Raw genomic sequence first — 24,110 nt, 5'->3', positions numbered from 1 at the left:
AGAGCAGGAAAAAAAAACATTTAATATAATGTAATTTCTGACATTTATATTCACCGTATTAGCCACATCAGAACCTCATGCTACCGGCCCAATACACTCATGATGCCCCACAGTCCCTTTAGTTTAAGTAAAACAAAGCTTCTCATGTTTTATCACATCCCATCTATACATACACAAGCATCCACACTTCAAAATGTTTAAAATGTTCAGTTCTTTCAAATTTGCGTTAAGTTTAGTTTCGAGTTTGCGAATAACATGGTATCGTATTTAATTTTAAGTGTAAATGCTGTTCCTATGTACGGCAGCTAGAAATGTTAATAACATAGACACATTTATCAACGTTTGTATGTATGTATTTCCTTATACATTATTAAAAGAAAGTAGCAGTGAAAAATCACATTTCATTTAAACTATATAGTTTTTAAAATAAAGTGTGCATCATAAAAAAAAAACAAAGCTTTTAACATAAGACTTAAAGGCATTGACTTGTGTTTTGTGTCTTACGAAGCCGATTTATTATAATTCTTTACATAATCTTCGGCCATTTGCTTGACTCTCGTCGCGTTTTCATCCGTGCCATATTTAAGCTCGAAGTCCAGGAATTTCTTGAATATCACGACCATTTTGTTTGGCCGCAGCTTATGTAAAACTGCACGTGCCAAGACATTCCTGCGGGAAAACAAGGAGCAAATCAGTAAAGAGAAGGAATAATTGTTCATTCTCTTTTTAGTAATTATACGCACCGTGCCGAATCAATGAGATCGGCTTTAATTAGCATATCAACATAGAGCACCCATATATCAATGCGTTTCGGATAAGAGGTCACTATATCATCCAGTAACGTTTGTGCCATATCATTATCCCCATTCTTGGCGTATAAATTCGCGAAGGCAACGATGCAATTTATGTCTGTGAGAATGAAAGTAAAAATAGGAAAATTATACCAAGCTATATCAGATCTAAAAATCTAAACGTAAACTGTAATGGAGCCTAAATCTACGGTCTAATAAGCAATTAATTTGAACACAAAAATATATTTAACTAAGCCCCGACAAAGTTGTTCATCTTTATGAAAACTATTTTTATGGAAATCACCCAAATACTTGAAAAATTTGGGAGCAAATTATTTTCCTGTCTGATCACAACTTATCGGCCTGTATTTAGGTATCTTCGACACATACATTAATCATCAGGGTTGACGAGCTACTTACAACTGCTTAGACCCATTCCCATTTAATCCTTTTTATATTTAAACTGAATATGTTTTTCCCACCTGACCTCAACCGAACACTTTCTTCAATTATGATATATCTTAGTATATTTTATTTTTAATAGTTCGCTCTATTTTAAATAGAAAACCTCTGGAACTAGATTTGATTTGGATTCGTCATATTGTTATACTACACTAGAGTCTATAAGAATATATATACACCAAATTCTGTTTTTACATATTATTTTAATAAAGTCGTGTAAAAACCGAATTAGGTGTACAACCGAATGCGAACAAAAAAGTCCCTTTAATGAAGGTTTTCTAGCAAAGTTTTTTACTCACGATCATTATTGGGCAATACGGCCAAAGCCCGTTGCAGCAACGGCTGGACACGGTCCTTCATGTCCAAGGAAAAGTAGGCGTCAGCGATTAGACGCCATACTTTGAGTTGTGTTTTAAATTTACGCTGCATTAGACCTAGCATATCGATCAGTTGTTCTTTGCGTTGAGCACGCTTCAATATATCGACGGTACGCATGTAAATATCGATAGGCTCATTGCAGGTGAGCGCCTCTTTAAGGACATCGTTAAATTGGTTCGTGTTATAGATTAGTTCCAGGTTGAGCAAAGCGCTCCATACGTTTAATAACTCGCCACTCTCGCGGAACGCAATTGTTTTTATGGCACGTCGTGCCACGGCGCGGGCCTTTTCAATTTCTGTGTTCGAGAGCAAAAAGGCAATGTATTCAATCCAGGACTTGCTGTTATTCGGCTCGGCCAGCACAAGACGTTCGAATTGATCGATGGTCTCGGGTCGCTGTGTGGGATCTGCATTGCGTTCTTCGATTTCACGCAGGCGTTGCTCTTCTTTAATCTGCGCCTTCGCCTTTTCTTTGGCACTCAGACGTTTCCTTTTGCTAGCGTTCAGTTCATTATCTGGGGTTTCCTCGTCGTCATCACTGGATTCGGGCTGTTTGTTTCCATTTAGGGTGCTTAGGTCCGTGGTCCAAAAACTGGAAACTCCAGGTAGACGCTCCTTACTTGGTGCAGGCTGGACTGGACCTGCTGGTTTTGAGGGAATTTTGTCTTCGAAAAATAGCTGAGCGTTTTGTTGAACTTTGCCATTTTCTAGCTTAGCTTTCTTATTATTGGGAGTCTCTGTTTTCTGGCCGTTTTTTAGCTTCACTTTTTTGACATTTTCTGGTTGTGGTTCCTTGCCATTGAGTACTACAGAGGTTTTATCATTCACTTTCGATGACTTGCTCTTTAAAAGCTGTTCCTCTAGTTTTTCTAGCTTAGCTTTCTTACTATTGGGAGTCTCTGTTTTCTGGCCGTTTTTTAGCTTCACTTTTTTGACATTTTCTGGTTGTGGTTCCTTGCCATTGAGTACTACAGAGGTTTTATCATTCACTTTCGAGGACTTGCTCTTTAAAAGCTGTTCCTCTAGTTTTGGTTTCTTAGTCTCTATTAACACTTCATCCTTGTCGACTTTTGGACGCTTCACATTACGCCACAGCTTCCAGACAGCTTCGGGCACAGCGATAGGCAATTTATCGTGTATAATTGCCAAATTACAAAATTCGCCTTCATTTAGACCCACGCTAGCCGAATTCTCAACATCATTGTGATGCAAGCGCACTGGACAGACTACCAATGGATTGGTACCTTTTTTCAGCGAGCATATGTATATGGACTCCAATTTAAGCAATACCTTAGCTTTCATGCCAGCTTTACCGGCAAGATTTTCGGCTATTTTCGTGCTTGTCACGATATGTTCAATGTCCGCCTTCGTTATGCTTATAAAAAGCACATCACTGGCGTAATCAATCCATAATACAACAGCTTGCTGTTTCTTACCCATTTCAGGTGTTTTTGGCGCCAAACCTGCCAAGTGGTACTTAAGTATTGCTGTTAGAGAAGAACCTTCCACTGTATAAATCCAGTCATTGGTCTCGGGATGTACGCCTTTGAATACTACATTTACTTGCTCGCCAATGATGTTCTTGGCTATGGGAGCGTTTTGTTTCTTCAATGCCTTCCTTATCTCTGCCACTTCCTTGAGATAGCTGCAAAGCAAATATAACATACATTAGCGTCGATGAATTTATAACAAGTTTATAATTGCTGACTAAATACACTGAAGAATATTTTAAATCATGCATTTCAGGTACTTTTTACTTTTCACACCCGATAACTAAAGGACAAATGGGTGTCCTAGAATATAACACCGAGCATTGGCTAGATTTCACATACCTTTCCACAAACTGTGCCGTCTCGTTCAACTGCCCCTTCCACACATCTGTCAGTTTAGCGGATACTGTGAGTGTGTGGGTCTCCACTTCCTTACTGAGGACCTTCACGTAGAGCACCTGTTCTGGAGCCAATGCAATTGGCACATGACGAACAGCATTCAAGCGTAACATCTTTACATGTACTTTGACCAGTTTGTTGTAATTGCGGACGGGTACCAAAAGATCGATAACCTTGTCGGTGGCATTTTTCACATAGGCACGCAGGACATCTCCAACCTGGACGGTTTGCCAATTCTTGGTCAAGTTTTCACTGAAATAGGGCACATCCCGTAAACTGAATATGTTTTGCGTTATACAAGCAGCTTTGATTTTTGAGCCCGCGGCATGAATACGCCTCTGTGCCTCCAGTAGGTCCAAGTGATCGGAGAGTAAGCGCAATGGAATTAAACCTATGAACTCTTCAACTTCCTGTTCCTGTTGCTCCTCATCGCCGGCATAGGTGATTTTTATTTCCAGACCAGCATCAAGTGTGTTGGTCACCTCTGTGGGACATATTTCGCCCACATGGAATTTGTCCTCAGGCAGCGTTAGGGCAATTTGTTCGTCGTTTCTGCTGAAGATTCGGAACTTGGTGGTCTGTCCTTCGACGAACGAGTTCGGATCGGTGGCCACGAAGCCAATAAGTCGGTGCATATGCAGCACACCCTTGATGCCATTGAAGAACTTGACTAGCACATAATTTGGGTCACATTTAACGATGGTACCCATGTAGGAATTGCCCACCTGTGCTGCCTGCAGCGACGTCAGCACCTTCACACTCTTGTCTAGATACTCAGCACGATTGGTCAGATAGCAAATCTTGCGATCCATATTTACGTCCACAATGCGACAACGCAGGCGCAAACCAACATCGTATTTAATGTTGGGCGCCAAAAACAGTTTCTCAATGACGCCCTTTAGGTTTCCAATCTTTACATCATAGCCACCAATTTTTTCGTCAAGTTTAACTATCTTTGCGGTCACTACCTCACCAGGTTCTATGTCCTCCAGGGCGAAATATTTCTCATTGATTACATTCTGATCGTCGGTGCAGTAGTAGAGAGCCTCGATTACATCGTAGCCCAGGATGCGAACCTTGTGTTTGGATTTGCGTGCATATTTTGCCAACACTTCATCATTATCGTAATTGCCTTTGTAGTTGGTTTTGATGGATCCATAGGAAATAAGACCTTTAAATTTTTTGTTAAGTAGCAATATAACACCGCCGGTGCCTAATCGCATCACTTTGGCCTTCTCGACGACGCTGCCCCTCTTCAGGGGCTCCCCTTCTACCTGCTCGGTTTGGTCTTCTTCTTCATCCTCGCCGCCTGCGGGAAACAGGTGATTCATAACTTCAATGTTCAGATTTAGAGTTAAATAGACTAATTTCGTCAATGGCATTATATAGAGCACCCGTGCCTCGTACTCTGCATTTAATTCATAATCCTCCGGTACGTGCAAGGCCTCCGCCAAATGATGTTCATTTACATAGGCCGTGAACGATTCATGCATAATAGTGCCTTGCAAGCCATTCTTAATATGCTTGCCCACCTTAAACTTAAGTATGCTGCCGGGCAGTATGTAATCCAAATTGCATTCATTCTGGCTCTTGATCTTCAGGCCAGCCTGGTCCACTGCGACGCATGTGCAAGTACTCTGAGTATCGGTATGATGAATTTGTTTGACTTTTAAGGACACCAGTTCACCCATGTGGCGCAATTCTTTTGACGCTCGCTCTTCCATTGCTAGAAAAGCATGCAGTCCTTCAATTCCCGTTTCAATAACGTAGCCGTGCTCCTGAATTTCATGTATAGCGCCCGTAAAGATGAAGCCCTTCTTAATGTTAGTATGCAGTAAGCCAGTGTGCACATCGACGGGCTTAAGGTTTAAGAGCAGCCTTGTGCGACTGTTATTAAACTTTTCAGTTTTGATAGCTCGACCATAAACAATGCGACCCACGGCGAAAAGCTCTGTCAGTGCATTGTATTCACTTAAGTCGCCGTCCATGGCTGCCTTTGCCACTCTTGAGTACGCATCAGATATGTCAGCGACAAGAGTTCGTGCTGTCAAGCGCCCCGGCAGTGCAATGTCCAAGGATGTAGCGCTGGTGTTCTTTACAACGCCCATAACCAGCATATCGTCCTGAAGAGTATCGAATGTGAGCGTTTCCGCATAAGAGGATTGCAATTGCTCGCCTTCATCGTTGTTAAGACCTTTGAGATGGTTGTCCTTGGATTTTGGTGTCTTTTTCGTCTTTTTTTGTGTGGCACCAAAAATCTGGAAGGCGCAAAACACGTTTTAAACGGCACAATTTTGTGCAGGAGAATTTAGGCATTTACTTACGATATTTGAAGTGCCATCTATGGTATTAGCAGGTTTATGAATGGTTCCGCCTCGCGGGAAACATTTCTCGGCCAAAGCCATTTTATATAAAAGTTATGCGGCAATTTAAAATGTTTAAAAGGCCCAAGAACGTGCCCACACGTGCAGAATCGAATAGAAGACTACTAGTGTTGCGCAACGTCTTAAAGGTAAGCAATAGGGGGCGTATAAGTATAAACACAATGAAGCATGCGCGCGCAAACGCGACGAATAAATAACCTACATACGTTTATAAATGTTAATTTATGAAAAGCAAGCGCAAACCAATTGGATATAAAAAATTAAATTATATTAAGTAGATATTATGCAGAATACTTGTAAATTATGATGGACATAATAAAGTATTTGAGATTTCTAAGTGATTTGATGCACGTTATAGACATCTGAACGTGTAAGGTACCCTTTGTTTCGGTACGCATGTGAGTTTGCGTGCATTTAAAAGTCTTTTCAGTTAAAATGCAAACTTTACGCGAATTTACGCGTAAAACAAAACGCGGGAACATACTGAAAATTGTACGGGAACATTATCTTCGCGATGATATCGGATGCGGCTCAGATATCTGTCAACATTGCTTCCAAAACGATGTTTACGCCTTGACTGCGGACCACGATCTCCAAAGTAGTCTCTTCAAATATCCACATTATCTTGTCCTGGACACAAATGTGGTACTGGATCAAATCGATGTGCTGGAGGAGGATGTGCTGCGTAATGTAATTATCCTGACAACGGTTCTGAATGAAGTGAAGCACAAGAGTTCGTCAATCTACAAGCGAATTAATGAAATCATTCATGATCGTCGTCGCAACTTTTACGTGTTTGTCAATGAACATCACAAGTAAGTGGTTATATATATTTAATCGCTATGCGCTAATATATGAATATGCTCCATTTTAAAAGGGACACATATGCTGACCGCGAACCAGATGAGACAGCAAACGATCGCAATGATCGCGCCATACGCATAGCTACTAAATGGTACGACAACCATTTGAAATCCTCCCAAGTGTCGAAGTCCTTTCAACGAAGTGGTCGGCAAGTGACTCGTGTGGTATTGTTGACTGACGATGCTGGAAACCGTGCCAAGGCTGAGGCGGAGGATATTTTGGTGGCCACAGCATCGGAATATGTGAAGTCGCTGTCTGATCATCCGCTACTAGCGGATAAATTGTCGCACAAGACATTTGCAAATGAGAAACAGGCTCTGCCACAGTATCCGCCTCATTTGAGCTTGCGAGAAATACTTGAGGGGCTAAAGCAAAAGAAGTTGCTGCAAGGCTCTTTTCAGGCCTCCCGAGAGAATTACTTGGAAGGTAATGTCAACGTGGAGCAGTACGAGAAGGGGGTAAGCAATATGGATGTTATTCCATTATTCCATTACTATATACGTTCACATCCTATATAGATTTTAATACAAGGGCGTGAGTCTCTCAACCGCGCAGTCGACGGCGACATCGTAGCTATTGAGCTATTGCCCCAAAGCGAATGGTCAGCTCCCAGTGAAATTGTATTAGAGGAAAAGAATGTCTATGCAGACGACTTGCCCAGCGAGGAGCGCACGGAAGAGGAGAAGGTCATGCTTCAGCAGGTGCGCGCTGCAGCTGTTGTCGATGCTGAACGCACTCCTACTGGTCGTATTGTAGGCATTGTTCGACGAAAGTGGCGTCAGTATTGCGGCATTTTGCAGCCTAGCCTGATAGAGGATACTAGCAGGCATATTTTCGTGCCTGCTGATCGGAAAATTCCGCGGATACGGATAGAGACACGCCAAGCGGCAACGTTGCAAAATCAACGTATCATTGTAACCATTGATAATTGGCCAAGAAATTCTCGATATCCGCATGGGCACTTTGTGCGCTCTCTGGGTCCCTTGGGTGACATGAACACTGAAAATGAAGTCATATTGCTGGAGCACGATGTACCGCATTGCAAATTCTCCGAGGAGGTACTGAGTTTTTTGCCAAAAATGCCTTGGACGATCACGCCAGAGGATTATGCTAAGAGAGTGGATTTGCGGGACCTGTACATCTGTTCTGTAGATCCGCCAGGGTGCACAGATATCGACGACGCACTGCATTGCCGCGAGCTAGAAAATGGAAATCTTGAGGTGGGCGTACACATCGCAGATGTGAGCCATTTTATACGGCCTGGTAATGCGCTGGACAAGGAGGCTGCTGCCCGCGGTACTACCGTTTATTTGGTTGGCAAACGCATTGACATGGTTCCCGAGCTTTTGAGTTCCAATCTGTGCTCGCTTGTTGGCGGTGTGGAGCGTTTTGCCTTCTCATGCGTGTGGGAAATGGACAAGGAAGCGAATATTATTAAGAAACGCTTTCACAAGAGTGTCATCAAATCGAAGCGCGCTATGACATACGAAGAGGCCCAGGTTCTGATCGATGATAGCACACAGGATAACGAAATTGCCAAGTCGTTGCGTCATTTGAATCGTCTAGCTAAGATTCTGAAAAAACGACGAATGGACAATGGGTAAGTCCATTGTTCTGGAAAGGCAACTAATTAACTTTTTTCGATTTTAGCGCGCTAGTATTGGCATCCCCAGAGATTCGGTTCCAGGTGGACAGCGAAACGCATGAACCACTTGAAGTTGAGGTCAAACAGCTGCGCGATACCAATTCCATGGTCGAGGAGTTTATGTTGTTGGCAAATATATCCGTGGCGGAGCATATTGCTGCCGAATTTTCAGAGTGCGCGGTGCTGCGTCGCCATCCAAAACCACCGACAACGAATTTTGACCCGCTGATCAAGGCAGCGCGTTACCAGGGCTTTGAAATCGAAACGGAAACTGGTCTGTCACTGTCCCATTCGCTGGATAAATGTGTGAAGGCGGATAATCCGTATTTCAATACCATGATACGAATACTGACTACCCGTTGCATGATGCAGGCCGTCTATTTTATTAGCGGCAGCTTGCAGAAGGAGGAATTTTTCCACTATGGGTTAGCTGCGCCGATTTATACGCATTTTACGTCACCTATTCGACGATACTCGGACATTATGGTGCACCGCTTGCTGGCCGCTTCAATTGGAGCTGATAGCACCTATGCACAGCTGCTTGAACGCAAATCGAATGAGGAACTGTGCCACAATTTGAATTATCGTCATAAAATGGCGCAATACGCCGGACGAGCTTCAGTCGGGCTCAACACGCACTTATTTTTCCGTGGCAAGGAGGAGGATGAGGAGGGGTAGGTCATTGTTCAAAAAATCTCTTGGGCAAAACTGTTACTCTGTATATTCTCTGTATTTTGAAGCTATGTGCTCTTTGTACGTAAAAATGCTCTGCAAGTACTCATACCTAAATATGGACTGGAGGGTACACTCTATCTGAAGACCGACAAAGACGGCAAGGATGGACATGAGCGAGCGAAGAGCACAGTTGTGTTCACTTTCAGTGAAGAAGATCATACGCAGCGTTGTGGAAACGTTGTTTTCCATTCCTTTGATCCGGTTACTGTCCGATTAAGTCTGGACTCGAGCAATGTGCAACATGAGAAATTGGTATTCCGCTTGGTCAAACCCTATATCAAGGGATTTAGCGTAGAAACAGGATCGGAGAGTGCCGCCGATGTTGCTGCTCCGCCACCCACAAAAAAGACTAAGAAGAACCAGAAGAAAAAATAGCCAACAAAATATAATAAATGTTCGTAACATGTATGATTGCAAAGAATATAAGTACTATAATCAGAAAATTATTAAGTCTTACATTTTTAATTCAATGTACGATTTTTAGGCTTGCTTTTTTAATTGATATCATTTAGGCAAGTTGATTTATATTTTCGACATTCTTATTGGATTGGTTTGCTTAAAGAGTAAATTTTGTATTGGAGAAAACGTAGTATTTTGATAGAAAAATTCAAATTGTACCCCATGAAATCACTCTTCCTTTATTTTGATTGGATCGTCGATTCTCTCAATTTCTCTTTGGGGGAATGAGTGAAAAAACCTTTGTACCAACGTTTCCATACAGAAAGGGCTTTAAGTTGGGTTTTTATGTGCTGCTCACATTTTTTCAATTCATTGCAAAGTCTCGACTAAAATACGACGGTTGTGTGGCGCTGAGTTTTGGATAGATTCAAAAAATATAGTACTCATATATTATATATCCATATATATAAAAAGCCTCTTATATATATAAACCGATTAGTAAATCAAGTTTATTAAAAAAATGGAGCTAGGTGCCACGAATAATGTCAGTGATTCAGGTAGTAAGTTTAAATAACTGAACAATAAATAGTGTGATATTGAAAAATCGAACTGGGTGGCTATGAATGAATTATATAGCGCACCTGATACTGCTGCGTCATAGCCCAAAAGTCTGGCAAAGTAAAATTGTAAATACATTGGAATTTTCAATTCAATTTGTTATTCTCGAGTGTAATTCCATTCTAAACTATGATTTATAAAACAGTTAAAAAATAATTCAAATAATATGTTGCATCATATAAATGGCGACTTAATTATGCTCTGTTTAATGCTTAAACCCGTATACTATATATATTATATGTATATATATGCATTGACGAAAACCTTGTGATATCGGGCAGGTGACCGAGACTGTCTATAAAGCATTTTAAATTCAATTGCTAATCGGTGTAAGTAGACACGGGCTCCGGCGATCGCTTAAAGTATAAATTAGTTTAGTTGATTTGGAGCTCTACGTTTGCCCAAATTTATGCAGTGATATACTTAATGAGCCCACTCTACGAACGATCTTCACTTGAAGGCCAATGAACTGTTACATTGTGAAAGAAAATGAAAACTATTCACGATGTATGTATATATTATATAGTATATTATGTGTGTGTGTTTGTCCACAGGTGCTTCAATAAATGGAATGCCAGTCGAAGCGCACGATCCGAGCTACTTGGACGCATATCGTCGGTCCATACAAAACCCCGCGGCATTCTGGGAGCAGTTGGGCAAACTACTAGATTGGGACCGGCCTTGGAAACAGGTCCTGGACAATAGTAACCCACCCTTTACCAAATGGTATGTGGGCGGCTATTTGAATGCCTGCTATAATGCCATCGACCGTCACATCTTGGCCGGCAAGGGCGATAAGGTGGCGCTTATTCACGACAGTCCGCTGACAGACACCATCCGACATGTGACCTATCAGGAGTTATACGATCAAATAATATTGCTGGCCGGTGGGCTGACCAAACTGGGAGTGGAGAAGGGCGACCGTGTCGTCATTTATATGCCTCTCATACCGGAAACGATAATCGCGATGCTTGCCGTTGTGCGACTCGGTGCCGTGCATTCCGTTGTCTTTGGCGGCTTTGCGGCCCGGGAGCTTTGCTCTCGCATTGAACATGTGGAACCGAAGATAGTAATAGCAGCCAATGCGGGCGTAGAACCGGGGAAGGTGGTGCCCTACCTGGATATTATGCATTCAGCAATCAACATGTCTCGCTGGAAGCCAGAAAAACACATTATCTATATGCGCGAAAAAGTGACATCTCCTGGTGTGCTGGATGCGCAGAGCGATCTATTGTGGTCCAGTGTGCTCAATATGGGCAAGGGCGGTCAGGCGGTGCCTTGCGTACCCATCGAGGCAAACGATCCGCTCTATATACTCTACACCTCAGGAACCACGAACAAACCCAAGGGTGTGCTGCGCACCATTGGCGGCCACTTGGTGGCTTTGATGTACACTTTGAATAAGATCTATGGTGTTAATGCGGGAGACACTTGGTGGGCTGCCTCTGATATGGGATGGGTGGTGGGTCACTCGTACATTTGCTATGGTCCATTGTGTCTGGGAGCTACCAGTGTTATGTATGAAGGAAAACCGGATCGCACTCCAGACCCCGGACAGTACTTTAGGTGAGTCCGTTGGGATCCATTTTCTAAGTTAGGTTCTGATAATTATTTGCTCATACTTACAGAATTATAGATCAACATAAGGTTTGCTCCATTTTTTCGGTGCCGACCTCTTTTCGTGTCATTCGCCGCGCAGATCCAGATATTAGCTATGGTCGCCAGTATTCCATGAAATCATTGCGTGCTATTTTCATTGCTGGCGAGCATTGTGACTTCGAGACTAAGATGTGGATACAGAAAACGTTCAAGGTGCCGGTGCTAAATCATTGGTGGCAGACGGAGACGGGCTCGGCGGTCACAGCCACCTGTTTAGGCTTCAACCAGAATCTTGACCCACCAATGTATTCCACCGGCTTACCCTTAGTTGGCTACGACAGTAAGTAAACTACATTAAAGCTGTACCTCTTACTGATCTGTTAGTTGCTCATTTAACACGCTATCTTTTCAGTCAAAGTACTCAAGCCCGATGGCACGGAATCGCAGCCCATGGAATTGGGTCGTATTGTGCTTAAACTGCCACTTCCTCCAGGAAATATGGCTACTCTTTATAGAAGTGATGACCTCTACCGCAAGCTATACTTTCAAAAGTTTCCGGTATTGCTCATTAAATATATTTCACAGTGGATGTAGTGTTTAAAGAATCATATATTCTAGGGTTACTACGATACCATGGACGCTGGCTATAGGGATGAGCTGGGCTATGTCTTCGTAACCGCTCGCGATGATGATGTCATCAATGTGGCCGGGCATCGGCTATCCACTTCTAGCTTGGAAGACGCTGTGCTGCGCCATCCAGACGTCGTGGATGTTGCCGTGTTCGGAGTACCGGAAGCAACCAAGGGCCAAGTGCCGCTCTGTCTGTACATCCCCGTCGAGGGATGCACGAAAACTGATGCCAAGCTATCAGCGGAGATTATCAAACTTATACGGGATGTTGTGGGTCCAATAGCGGCATTTCGTCTGATTACATCGGTGAACAACTTGCCACGGACGCGTTCTGGGAAAACTATGCGCAAGGCTATGGCAGATTTCGCCAAGAACGAACGTGTCGTCCTTCCAGCGACTATCGATGATGCTAGTGTCTTCATTGAAATACGACGAGCCCTGCAACACTTGGGCTATGCAATGAGTGCCCCCGACCCTATTGTGGCCAAGCTATTGGACTAGTTGCTAATCTTAATTGCCCTTAGGGTATTTATGCAGGACTTGCTCAAAGAATATACTATATAGACATATACATACATATATAATACACTGGTAACTACATTGAAAAATTATTTCATTAGTGATTTTTAACGAATAAAACAACATCACTATAATGGCTATAAAAGAGCTATGAAATTATCGAACTAGTATCATTGTTAATATATGGAAGTAGAAATATATTTGGAACTATAGCTCTGAAAAAACTCTGAATACCTCTTGTACATACATACATATGTATATTATTGGCTTTATTCATACACGTATATGTATGTATGTATGTATGTATGTACTATCATGAGTTTCAATTAAAATAAATTTATAAATGACAGTCCTCTGCCAGAGACATATTATCCAACAGTTTTGGTGCGTAGGCCGCTAGATTCGCAATTTAAATGTTAATGTATGTTCATGGATTTTGATTGAAGTCTCCAGAAATCGAAATGCCAATGATTAGGAACTATGGCCCGCCGTTCGGTTTTGCCACGGGCGCAACTAAAACTCAATCAGTTTATTCAAATGATGTGCAAATTTCGTGTGACATTGTTGTCGGCACTTTCGATGGCCGGAACAGAGGTTTCATATGGTCAGACCCACACACACGCGCACCCAACCAAATACTTGTAGACCCACACTCGTGTACCAGAAACCACAGCAGTTGCACTATTTGGCCTGATTTGTGCACTCAACATCAAAAGGCCGCAAATGTGTAACCCAATTAGCGTGGGCATATGTTCTGCCTAGGATGTTGCGCCACAGTGGTTTGCGATAATAGGGCAAGGAAACAAAAACGTTTTTTTTATATTTAACTCAAAATATACAAGTATGTATGCCGAATACGAGTATTTTATGAAGTTGCTGTTCTCAATACCACGCGATCCAATTATCATTAGTTTGAAAATAGTTTTATGCTACTTTTATTTGTATACCCTGGCCCCCAGTTTATTTATTTTTTTTTTTTAATTTTCCTCGCCCTCTCTCCGCTACATAAGTTCATTACTGTCAACACTGTCCACATTTCATGCTACATAAACGAGCAATCAATCTTTTATCCGGACACTCTCTTCGGCGGACACTTTTTCTTAAACATTCGATCGGTGTATAAAGTATTTAAGTATCCCCTTAAGCGGATACTCCCCTTGGGCGGACAATTATTATTATCTACTTTTCGTTCGAATTTCACCAAAATCAGTTCTTTTTACGAAAAGTTATTAGCGAAACAATTTTACTCCAATACTAAGCCCACAAACTGCCGTTCTTCTTCTTCTTTTTGCTTCTTCTAGAGGTGCATACTCAGTGCCGGAAGTTTATATGGGTACAGGGTATTTCACTGTCGGGCTTGCTCGACTGTAGCGTTCTCTCTTGTTTGAAAGTGATTTCAAGAAAATTAAATAAATGGAGTGCTTAATTGAGGTAAAATGTCCCCTCAGTTTGTAATTGTGTAAATACAAACTAACTCAAGTCGTAGTTTTGTTCACAACAAAATATGGAAATAATATAGTTCGCTAAAAAAAATGGGATAAATTGAACTCCCAAGACCGACTTTTTATACCCTGTACCCGTAGGGTAAAAAGGGTATATTAGGTTTGTGCAAAGTTGAATTTTTGTGACATATTTCATTTTGCAAACAATTAGTTGACAGGCTGTATGTAACATGCAGAAGGAAGCATCTCCGACCCCATAAAGTATATATATTCTGAATCAGCATGACGAGAGAAATCGATCTAGACATGTCCGTCCGTCTGTCCGTCTGTCTGGATGAACGCAAGGATCTCAGAAACTATAAAAGCTAGAATAACCAAAGTTGGTATCCAGTTTCTCCAAGGTCCGAGAAAGGACGAGTATATTTTATTTTTTGGAATTTTCCCGCCTTCCCCCGCTACAGAATCTTGTCAATACCGTCCACATTTTAAAAGCTACCCTAACCAAACTTTCGGTTAGTTCTAAGAAAAGTTATTATCGAAACAATTTTACTTCGGTACTACGCCCACAAGCTGCAGCATCAAGTTCGCTCTTCTTCGTCCTTTTGCTTCTGCTAGAAGCACTGAGGTCAGCGCCGGAAGTTTACATGGGTACAGTTTATTTCATTGTCGGGCTTGTTCACTGTAGCGTTCTCTCTTGTTAATATTTAAGACCTTAAGCCTTATGTGTACTAAGTATGTCTTATCAGTTCAAGTGTATTTCAAAATTTTTATTCTTATCCTCTTCGCACTGCAGTTCATTCAAATATTTATCTTTCTAAACAATTGACTCAGGTCATATTTAATATATTCACACATTTTCCTAGTAGTATCAACCGATTTTCTTAATTATTTTCATTTACATTTCTGTCTCTCTCTCTCTCTCTCTCTCTCTCTCTCTCTCTCTTTCTCAACCGTACCATTATATTTGGTTTCCCTTACAATTGCCACGGGACCGATCAGTTCTTCTCGTAGTTAGAAACTTCATAGATAAAATATTAATTGCAAATCTAAGATGCAAGGACATATTTAAAAAACTACAATTAGCCGACGGACTGTTTCATGTACTCGTACTTAAGGTGATTATGGTAGTTTATATTAAGTAGGTAGGCCGTACTCCGGAAAGGTTTAAATGCCACCACAGTATTTGTTCATGAACAGAAATAATAGTAAACATGTAGTAATTGAATTTAATAAAATCGAGTATTTTTTTATACACATTAGGTATACGCATAGACCAAGAACGGGAATATCGTCCACTCTCCTGTTGCTTCCAATCCACATTATGCGTAACAGGTTTAACTTCACAAAAAGTTTGTATCAAATCTTCGAACGGGAGAGACCGACAACTTAAAAATGTTTAAGGTTTCTGAAGTTGGTCAACATATTTTTCGCACCCTTATCTAAAAATTGTCCCACTGTGCTATGCTGAAATACAATGTGGTTTCCATGCTAGCACGAGTCGTTCTAATGGCCTCTAATATGCCAAATTTAATTTATCTAATGTGTAATTTTCACAATTTAGCTAAAAACGCAGATATCGCCCACACTGCCGCCTGTTGCTTTCAATCCGCGTGACACGTCACAGTTTTAACTTCTCGAATAGTTTGTAAGCCGAACACGCTCCATGGCAGATTAATTGCCACAGTTCGTTTGCAAATCCCAGCATCATAAACTGAAGATTACTTGACTTACGCAAATCAACAGCCGTGCCATGAACCTGGGTATCCTGAAATTTTAGGATGGACTTAAAGAGCGTACTCTTTAAGCGCGCCACTCGATGTTATGCGTCACTCTGAGGAGAGAATGATGGCCATAAATGCTCCATTAATAACTACCTATAAACATCGCAGCAAGTAGGTGGAACTGGCTTTAACAACATCGATAAAAGTTGATAAAGTTATATAATAGATAATCATATTGAAAACTTGCCACATGTGCAGCATGTGTGCCTATTATCTGAAAGTTGCAACAGCGGCTAAGTACAAAGCATCACACCGTGAATGTCCTTTTAGAGGTTGGCGTATGAGCAATATTTGAGCACGCCCTCCATATGGCTGCCCTTCGTCCCCTCCTATTAATGTGTCTGTGTATGTGCATTTATATGAAAGCGCAACATGTGGTCTGTGTGTGCGTGTCTGTCTAGCCAATGGCAGCTTTGCATTTACTCTCTGTGCAGCGCAACGGAAGTGAATAAAAGCGGATGTCCTGTCGTTGGCAGTTGTCATTCGAGTGCTAGCGTTCAACAAGTTCGAGTCTTAGTGAGCTCTGTGAGTAAGAAGAAATTTGTGCGATACGTGTGTGATTTCTTAAAGTTTATCAATACTTGATATTCTACTTTATCCACCAGGACCAGATACCCAAAACTATCCCTAAACATGTAAGTAAAAAAACATAAAATCGTTGAACAAAAATATTTGTCATATAATAAAAATGGCTATCAAGGCTTTTTTAATCGACAAAATTTGAAAACTTCTGTAGCTTTTGCAGTATAGATTGTTGTGATGGTTTCCGAAAGAATGGAGCTGTTTTATAATATCTATATGTTACAAAGCTCTGTATAAAGATAAATTGCTCAAAATGATTCATGTTTCAGTTGCCCAGTTAATCCAAGCAATATTATATATTATTATATTATATTCATTCACATTTTCTTATATGAAGCTGAAATTTTGCAATGTCCCTTTATTTTTTTTATCGCAACCAATCATATCTTATCAGAGCTCCATTCCAGGCTTTGTTCTCTGTGTAGTTAGTCAACATTTCGATCATATGGCTTAGTTACCATTTAGTTATTAGAGAAATAAATAGGTATAACAATCCAAGAAATGCTTAAAACTTTTAGGTGCTCAATATCTGCATTTATAATTGCAGCACCAACATTTTCTTATTTCATTATTATCATAAAAGAATGCCAGCCATATTAAAAATTATGATAACTTACTTTTTAAATGCTCAAAACTTTAATATATCTCAATATCTGCATTGAGATAATGAAGATTTTATGGTTCAGCACGAAAATTTTCATTATTTCATTCTTATAATAATCTATATGCCGATTTAAATGAATGCCAGTCATATTGAAAGTTATGATTATTTACTTTAAAATGCTCAAAACTTTAAGCTACTCAATTGAGATAATGAAGGTTTTATAGTTTTAGCACGAAAATTCTCCTTATTTCATTATTATTTCATTCTTATCATAATTCTATATGATTCCATTTAAATGAATGAAAATGATGATTAAATGCTAAAAACTTTAAGCTGCTCAATGCAGATTATTTCCACCACACCATTTAAATGGTTTCAAATAATTGATGCGAACTCATCTGTGCTAGAGGGAGAATGTATTTGTAAGTGGTCGCGATCTTGGTTAACAATAGGTTGATAGTATTGGAAATTATTAACCCACCAATCATGCGAACTGCATGCGTGACTGACACTGCAAAATTGGAGTTGTCCCTAAGTCTTCAGAAAATAACGACACATGGATGCATGAGCTCCTAAGCTAAGCAAACGTACCAGCAACACGTACGCGTGTAGAGGCATGTTACGAACCCCCATCACTCCCTAACCCTCTTCATGGCACACCCGCCAGCCCTAGCATAGCAACCGCTTCAAATTGCAATGCCCGACAGAGTGCGTATAGCCGAGTATGTAAAGATTTATCACTGTCCCAGAGCCTAATAGAAACAAATTGTGCGTCGTTCAAACTTATTAGCGCGCATCAGCGTCAGCTTACCTGTTGCTTTCATATTTACAGCGAAGCTCTGCTGTCAGCAGTTGCAGCATGGATATTAAATTGAACGCTGCAACACGGAGCTATAAAGCAATCCCGGCTGCAGGGCAAATTATATATATTATAGCTATTCGCATAACTCATTTTGCTACTGCCATGGCAACAGGGGCAGCACTTGAAGCATTAGCCCTAAAAGGCAGTCACGTACCTTAAGGCAAGGATCATCACACTTAATCAAAATTAGTTGAGGGAGTGAAGAGAGTGAAGCGGGCGTGAGGGAGCTCTTTGAACGAAGTGGGGGGACAGTGAGATAAATCTTACCTCCCTGTGAATAACTTAATACTCTTGTTGCTGCTACAATGTCGATAATTGAGAATGTTGCTTGTCCTATATTAAATTTCTCTCCTTTGCCTTTGCAGCATGTCCTACGTACAGTTCTTTGTTGCCAGCTGCCTTGCTATTGTGCTGATTTCCGTGTCCTTGCATGCAACGGAGGCGGCGACACAGGCTCCTCTTTGCCAGCCCGGCATTCTCGAGGAGATGCCCACACACATCAAGAAAGTCTGCATGGCGCTAGAGAATTCAGATCAATTGACAACGGCCCTCAAATCCTACATCAATAATGAAGCATCAGGTAAGCATATATATTTTGATAACTCTAATAGGGGAATGTGTACAGCATCATATTATAGCCCTGATGACCAACTCTGATGATCTGCTGAAAAACTACAACAAACGTACCGATGTGGATCACGTTTTCCTGCGATTCGGCAAGCGTCGCTAGATCGACACTAAAGGACTCACCGACTCCCTTCCCTCAGACGGACTGACAGAACGAACATGGCTAACGAGCAAGCACGCGCATTTGGTGGAACAACAACAGCAACAACAATTTAAACAAATAAATAGTACTTATAATTATGGCAATGCAACATAATCGTGTTTACCAGTTTTTGTGTACTTTATTATTACTCCAAGGAAGCTCTCTAGTTTAATAATAACAACACACTTATAGAAATGTTTAATGTTTTCTTATTGTAAATACTTAGAAAGGACCCCCGAAATGTTCTAAATAAGTTGATCTCTTTGTGCATAACGCTTATTATTGCGATTGTTTATTAATGCATCTTTAAATAAAAATGTTGTAGTCCATTTTTGGTATTTAACGGGCTTTTCACATCAACATTTTTGCTTTAGACCTAAAAAGTAAACCCACATATACTACATAGATACATATATCGCACATATTTCCTTAACATGAAGCACTCAAATTTAATAACCCCAAAGTCTAAGACTATAATCACAATACTAAAATGAATTTTGTACGACAATTATAATATTATATTGATTTTCATAATAAAGACAACTTTTCCTCTCAAATTGGAAGCATGCGAAAATGCAAGAAAACTCGTTTATACTTGTGAGCATGTGCAGCATTTTGCTTCGCACATCGCAAATTGCAAATTGGAAAATTAGTTGGAAATTACTTTATTATTTGATTAATGTTACAAGGTTTAATTAATTCTTTAATATTCAGTCTTTTAAAATATTTAAGTTTGAATAACGCTACGATTGCTTCGTTTTTCAATTATCAGGAATCGTACAAGCTGTACGAATTCCCCGAAGATTTAAGCGGCTACATTGTAACAGAGAGAAGGAAGCATATCCATTATTATTTTATCTGTAGTCTTTTCATTTACAGGTGACCTCTCTATACTGTAAATTAGATTGGAAAAAATTCAGCTTCCACTCAATCTCCAAGCATTCATTGGGTATAAATGTGTCAATGGGTGCTAAGTTTGACCTGTAATTCGACGGATGTTGGAGATGATGAGTGAGAGCTCCGTCTCTGGGTTTTGGTAACTCTATTCTCCGATAGCTGTTGACAAAGATATTGTTCATTGATAAAACAAGTAAAAAAGCTAAAGTCGGGTGTCCCGACTTTGAAATACTCTGTACATATGCTTACAATAATTACAAAACAGTCGAGCAAGCCCGACAGTAAAATAGCCTGTACTCTCCACAAAGGAAAAATTAAAAAAAAAAAAATAAATAAAAAAAATTAAATTATTAAAAAAATGAATGAATTAATTAATTAAATTAAATTAGAATACATGTTTATGTTCAGTTTAAACAGCATACATTTACATCACGTACCTATGCGTGTTTATATGCGTGTATGTATGCAGCACAAAGTTGAACAAAAGCAGCAACAACAACAACAGCTGCGGGAAGCGCTGCCGACAGAGCTGCAGGCAGCACATGAGCAGCGATTTTACTTATGGCTATAACTTTCTTCAGAATTGACCTATCATGATGAAATTTGGCACACGGACACATTAGTACTAACTGGATGTACATACCAAAATTGATTTCAAAATTCCGAGAATTACGGAAGTTATAAGAAAAAACACGAATTGCGGGGGAGTGGGGGGGTGCATCGAAAAAAAACTCAAAATCGTACTTTCTCGGTCTTAGGAGAATATGGAAACCAAGTTTGGTTATTCTAGCTCTTATACTTTCTGAGATCCTTGCGTTCATACGGACAGACAGACGGACGGACGGACAAGGCTATATCGACTCGGCTTCTCATCCTGATCAAGAATATATATACTTTGTGGGGTCTGCCAAGCCTCCTTCTGTGTGTTACATACATGCGCACAAAACTAGTATAGCCTTTCACCCTTTGGGTACAGGCTATAAAAATTGATCGATTTTACCTCTCTCGGTATTCGAACTCACGTAAAGGGTTTATAATTCCACATTTACATAGCAATTGCGTCTGTGTGAGTGTATGTATGCCTATGCGCATCTATTCGTGTCTGTGTAAGCATTTTCGCAGTCAACCAAACAGCAACATCAACAACAGCCGCGGGCAGCGCTTGAGCAGCGCTGCAGCAGCGCTGCATCAGCAAATATATTTATGGCTATAACTTCTTGTTAAATCGGTCTATCATAATGAAATACGGCATACGGACACATAATAACCAACTGGGGGTATTTCCAAAATTTTAGTTCGAAATTCCAAGAATTACGGGAGTTACGATTTGCGGGGTAGAGGGGGGAGGGAGGGGAATTCCAAAATATACATTTTCTGCGTATTCACATAAGGCATCTGGGACTAAAATTTGGTGTTCCTAGGTCTTATAGTCTCCGAGATATAGGCGATTATACGAATGGAAAATCGGGAAAACCCCCATAGGGGGGAAGTGGGGGGGAAAATAAAAAAAATAAAACAAACTCGTATAGAATATACACATAACGCATCTTTGTGCAAAATTTGGTGTCTCTATCTCTTATAGTCTCTGAGATCCAGGTGTTCATACGGACGGACAGACAGACAGGGCTAGATCGACTCGTCTTGTCATGCTGATCAAGAATATGTATACTTTGTGGGGTCTGCCACGCCTCCTTCTGCCTGTTACATTTTTCAGCTCCCGCAAACCTAATATACTCTTGTACATTTCATGTACAGAGTATAAAAAACCACGGAAATTTCAATATTTACACGTAGACTTAACTATTTTTGCCATCGATTTTGTACCATCGTGTGTTATAGTAAATATGAAGTGTGCACACTTAAATTTTAAATTTATTTTTATTGTTTGGCCGGCTCGAGGTCAGAGTAAGAAAAACCAATTTATTTAATTTTCTTTTCTTTTTCCGATATATTTCGGTTACGCCACGGTAACCGTCTTCAGGGCAATTATTTAAGCAAGTCTGCTCTGTTTGACTTGGAGTTACTTAAATTTTAAATTTAATATTAAAATATTAAATTTAAAGTGTGACGATATTAAATCACAAGGGATGATGTGGAGACGTGGACTTGACTCACGCCAAAGGTTTATTTTTTATACCCTGTACCCGTAGGGTAAAAAGGGTATATTAGGTTTGTAGTATGTAACATGCAGAAGGAAGCAGCTCCCCCATAAAGTATATATATTCTGAATCAGCATGACGAGAAATCGATTTAGACATGTCCGTCCGCCCGTCTGGATGAACGCAAGGATCTCAGAAACTATAAAAGCTAGAATAACGAAAGTTGGTATCCACATTCTCCTATGTCCGAGAAAGGACAAGTTTATTTTATTTTTTGGAATTTTCCCCCGCTACAGAATTTCGTTAATACCGTCCACATATCAAATGTTACATTAACCAAACTTTGCACACATAATTTATATGTAATTATCTGTTTAAATTATTCAATTCGGTCAATTCTAAGAAAAGTTATTAGCAAAACAAATTCTGGCCAGTACAACCCCCCAAACTGCAGCAACAAGTTCGCTCTTCTTTTTCCTCTTTTTACTTCTGGTATGGGCGCATATAACTCAGTGACGGAAGTTTTCCTGGGTACAGGGTATTTCACTGTCGGGCTTGCTGGACTCTAGCGTTCTCTCGTTTTTCTATAGAACCAGTTGATTGAATAACGCTTACTTGATACATACCTAACGACCATATTTGTATGTCAAACGGTTACACCGCTAAAAACCGATTTAAGGATTCTAGTCAATTGAAATTTAATATATATATATATATATATATATATATATATATATATATATATATATATATATATATATATATATATATATATATATATATATATATATATTCGTGCTTGAAGGGTGCTAAAGAGCTTAAAGCTAATCTATATTTGTCGAATCGAACAATTGTTCTATGGTCCTTATTAGAAGCCTGACTTTTTATACTCTGTACATGAAATGTTGTAGTGGGCCGCTTTTCGTTTGAACGATTTTTTTTTGTTTCTTCTTAAATTTATCAGCGTAGAAGTATGCAACGCCAACTATTAATAGTGTGGCGAAAATAGTGCGCTGACGGAAAGAGTAAGAAAAAAGGTACGTTGGTTTATTTTTGGGAGTTTGGCTCGGCTGATTGTTAGAAAGAAATGACAGGTCAAGGCTGAATACGAAGGAGGTAATAGAAATTTCCGGAAGACGAGGTTTCCTGTTTGTGAAAGTCTCCTAGGTCTGCCTTTCTCCTCGTGGTCGCCCTAGCAGTCGGATGTGCGCATAGATCGCTTATATTCAACCGCGCCAAGTTTTATTTCTGATAAAGTCAGTACCAAAAAATAAAATACACATAAAATAAAATAAAATTAACTGAGTTGTTAATTAAGTTACATTAAATACCTGCAAAAATATTCATTTGTGCCTTATTTAACCCAAATTTGAGTGGCTTAAATTGGATCGGCCGAAGTCGCGCATTTAAATCGACTTCTAATTGCCATCGGACGTTTTTCTAGCCGCAATAGCTCGGGACATTATTGTTCAAGTCTCGGCGAAGTGGTCGGTCATCGAGGTGCTTTTAGTTAAAAGCTTTCGTAACTTCAGTCTGCCAAGGCGAGCATTAAAACGCGGACTTACATATGGCTGCATCGCTTGCAAGATCAGCCTAAAGAAGATAAAATTAAACGACCCCCGATTTTGATTGTCTTTGGACTACCAGTGGTCGGCGGGAAACCCTTAGAGGACTATAGGTGGATACCTATGCCGTCGCCCCAGGATTTGCACCATGGAATTTGTCCATGTGGATAGCTGCTGAAAAGATTACATAATCTTTCAATGGTCTAAGTGATGCACTTCAATCATGTTCAAATAATGGCTTAATTTGTGAATTTACATATCGATGTGCAAGCTGGCAAAAACATAATTTTAAAAATTATGAATTTTTTTTTGTTACCCATTTTATTTGAACATGAAGTGAAGGCAAATCAAATCATATAGCCTATACTCCCCGTTTGAATTAGTAGTAGAATTAGTATCGCCGTGGGATGCAGCAAACTGTAAGTGTTTTATTATTATTTTTTCCCCCTTTCTTTGCGGCTTGGGTGCGAAAGCTTATCTTTTGCCCATGATGACTGCGTAACCTGGGAAATGGTGCAGTAAACAGCTGTTGCTTTGCTACTGACCTACCTTTGTTTTTTTTGCATGTTACTATTTTTTTTCAAATATCGCACTCA

The 24,110-nt window shown here is 40.2% G+C and overlaps 4 protein-coding genes across 6 annotated transcripts; 3 read left to right on the top strand and 1 right to left on the bottom strand.

Annotated features, from left to right (window-relative positions):
- Positions 1-369: 369 nt before the first annotated feature.
- On the bottom strand, positions 370-5,972 carry LOC115625346 (protein RRP5 homolog). Its single transcript, XM_030520376.1, has 5 exons — positions 5,845-5,972; positions 3,464-5,778; positions 1,553-3,276; positions 744-909; positions 370-669 (listed from the first exon to the last, which is right to left on the bottom strand). The coding sequence occupies exons 1-5, from the start codon at positions 5,923-5,925 to the stop codon at positions 501-503; spliced, it is 4,455 nt and encodes a 1,484-aa protein (XP_030376236.1). The 5' UTR covers positions 5,926-5,972; the 3' UTR covers positions 370-500.
- A 329-nt stretch (positions 5,973-6,301) lies between these two features.
- LOC115625097 (exosome complex exonuclease RRP44) lies at positions 6,302-9,594 on the top strand. Its single transcript, XM_030519995.1, has 5 exons — positions 6,302-6,719; positions 6,782-7,226; positions 7,287-8,368; positions 8,419-9,087; positions 9,154-9,594. Exons 1-5 carry the CDS (start codon positions 6,340-6,342, stop codon positions 9,521-9,523), a joined length of 2,946 nt encoding a protein of 981 aa, XP_030375855.1. The 5' UTR covers positions 6,302-6,339; the 3' UTR covers positions 9,524-9,594.
- Positions 9,595-9,959: 365 nt separating this feature from the next.
- Positions 9,960-13,077, top strand: LOC115625175 (acyl-CoA synthetase short-chain family member 3, mitochondrial). Of its 2 annotated transcripts, none has more exons than XM_030520137.1 (5): positions 9,960-10,107; positions 10,720-11,731; positions 11,794-12,104; positions 12,177-12,322; positions 12,383-13,077. In XM_030520137.1, exons 1-5 carry the CDS (start codon positions 10,068-10,070, stop codon positions 12,893-12,895), a joined length of 2,022 nt encoding a protein of 673 aa, XP_030375997.1. In that variant the 5' UTR covers positions 9,960-10,067; the 3' UTR covers positions 12,896-13,077. The 2 variants fall into 2 exon arrangements, with proteins under 2 accessions (XP_030375997.1, XP_030375998.1); XM_030520138.1 differs by having other exon boundaries at positions 9,982-10,104.
- Positions 13,078-16,633: 3,556 nt separating this feature from the next.
- Positions 16,634-19,531, top strand: LOC115625392 (dromyosuppressin). 2 transcript variants are annotated; one of them, XM_030520430.1, is made up of 4 exons: positions 16,643-16,661; positions 16,742-16,771; positions 18,550-18,764; positions 18,823-19,531. In XM_030520430.1, the coding sequence occupies exons 3-4, from the start codon at positions 18,551-18,553 to the stop codon at positions 18,912-18,914; spliced, it is 306 nt and encodes a 101-aa protein (XP_030376290.1). In that variant the 5' UTR covers positions 16,643-16,661; positions 16,742-16,771; position 18,550; the 3' UTR covers positions 18,915-19,531. The 2 variants fall into 2 exon arrangements, with proteins under 2 accessions (XP_030376289.1, XP_030376290.1); XM_030520429.1 differs by having other exon boundaries at positions 16,634-16,771.
- Positions 19,532-24,110: the final 4,579 nt, after the last annotated feature.

The sequence above is a fragment of the Scaptodrosophila lebanonensis genome, unplaced genomic scaffold (assembly GCF_003285725.1).
Source record: "Scaptodrosophila lebanonensis strain 11010-0011.00,11010-0021.00 unplaced genomic scaffold, SlebRS2 tig00000072-arrow-pilon, whole genome shotgun sequence".
Taxonomy (NCBI): Eukaryota; Metazoa; Arthropoda; class Insecta; order Diptera; family Drosophilidae; genus Scaptodrosophila; species Scaptodrosophila lebanonensis.
Note: the sequence above shows the minus strand (reverse complement) of the source record. Positions and strands in the feature narration are given on the sequence as shown.

Coding starts and splice junctions, on each gene's coding strand:
- LOC115625346 (XM_030520376.1), bottom strand. CDS start 5,925: ATGGCTTTGGCCGAGAAATGTTTCCCGCGAGGCGGAACCATTCATAAA. Junction 3,277..3,463: donor ACGGCACAGTTTGTGGAAAG/GTATGTGAAATC, acceptor TTTGCTTTGCAG/CTATCTCAAGGAAGTGGCAG. Junction 910..1,552: donor CGTATTGCCCAATAATGATC/GTGAGTAAAAAA, acceptor TCATTCTCACAG/ACATAAATTGCATCGTTGCC.
- LOC115625097 (XM_030519995.1), top strand. CDS start 6,340: ATGCAAACTTTACGCGAATTTACGCGTAAAACAAAACGCGGGAACATA. Junction 6,720..6,781: donor TTTGTCAATGAACATCACAA/GTAAGTGGTTAT, acceptor CCATTTTAAAAG/GGACACATATGCTGACCGCG. Junction 9,088..9,153: donor AAGGAGGAGGATGAGGAGGG/GTAGGTCATTGT, acceptor TGTATTTTGAAG/CTATGTGCTCTTTGTACGTA.
- LOC115625175 (XM_030520137.1), top strand. CDS start 10,068: ATGGAGCTAGGTGCCACGAATAATGTCAGTGATTCAGGTA. Junction 12,105..12,176: donor ACCCTTAGTTGGCTACGACA/GTAAGTAAACTA, acceptor CTATCTTTTCAG/TCAAAGTACTCAAGCCCGAT. Junction 12,323..12,382: donor TATACTTTCAAAAGTTTCCG/GTATTGCTCATT, acceptor CATATATTCTAG/GGTTACTACGATACCATGGA.
- LOC115625392 (XM_030520429.1), top strand. CDS start 18,551: ATGTCCTACGTACAGTTCTTTGTTGCCAGCTGCCTTGCTATTGTGCTG. Junction 18,765..18,822: donor CATCAATAATGAAGCATCAG/GTAAGCATATAT, acceptor ATCATATTATAG/CCCTGATGACCAACTCTGAT.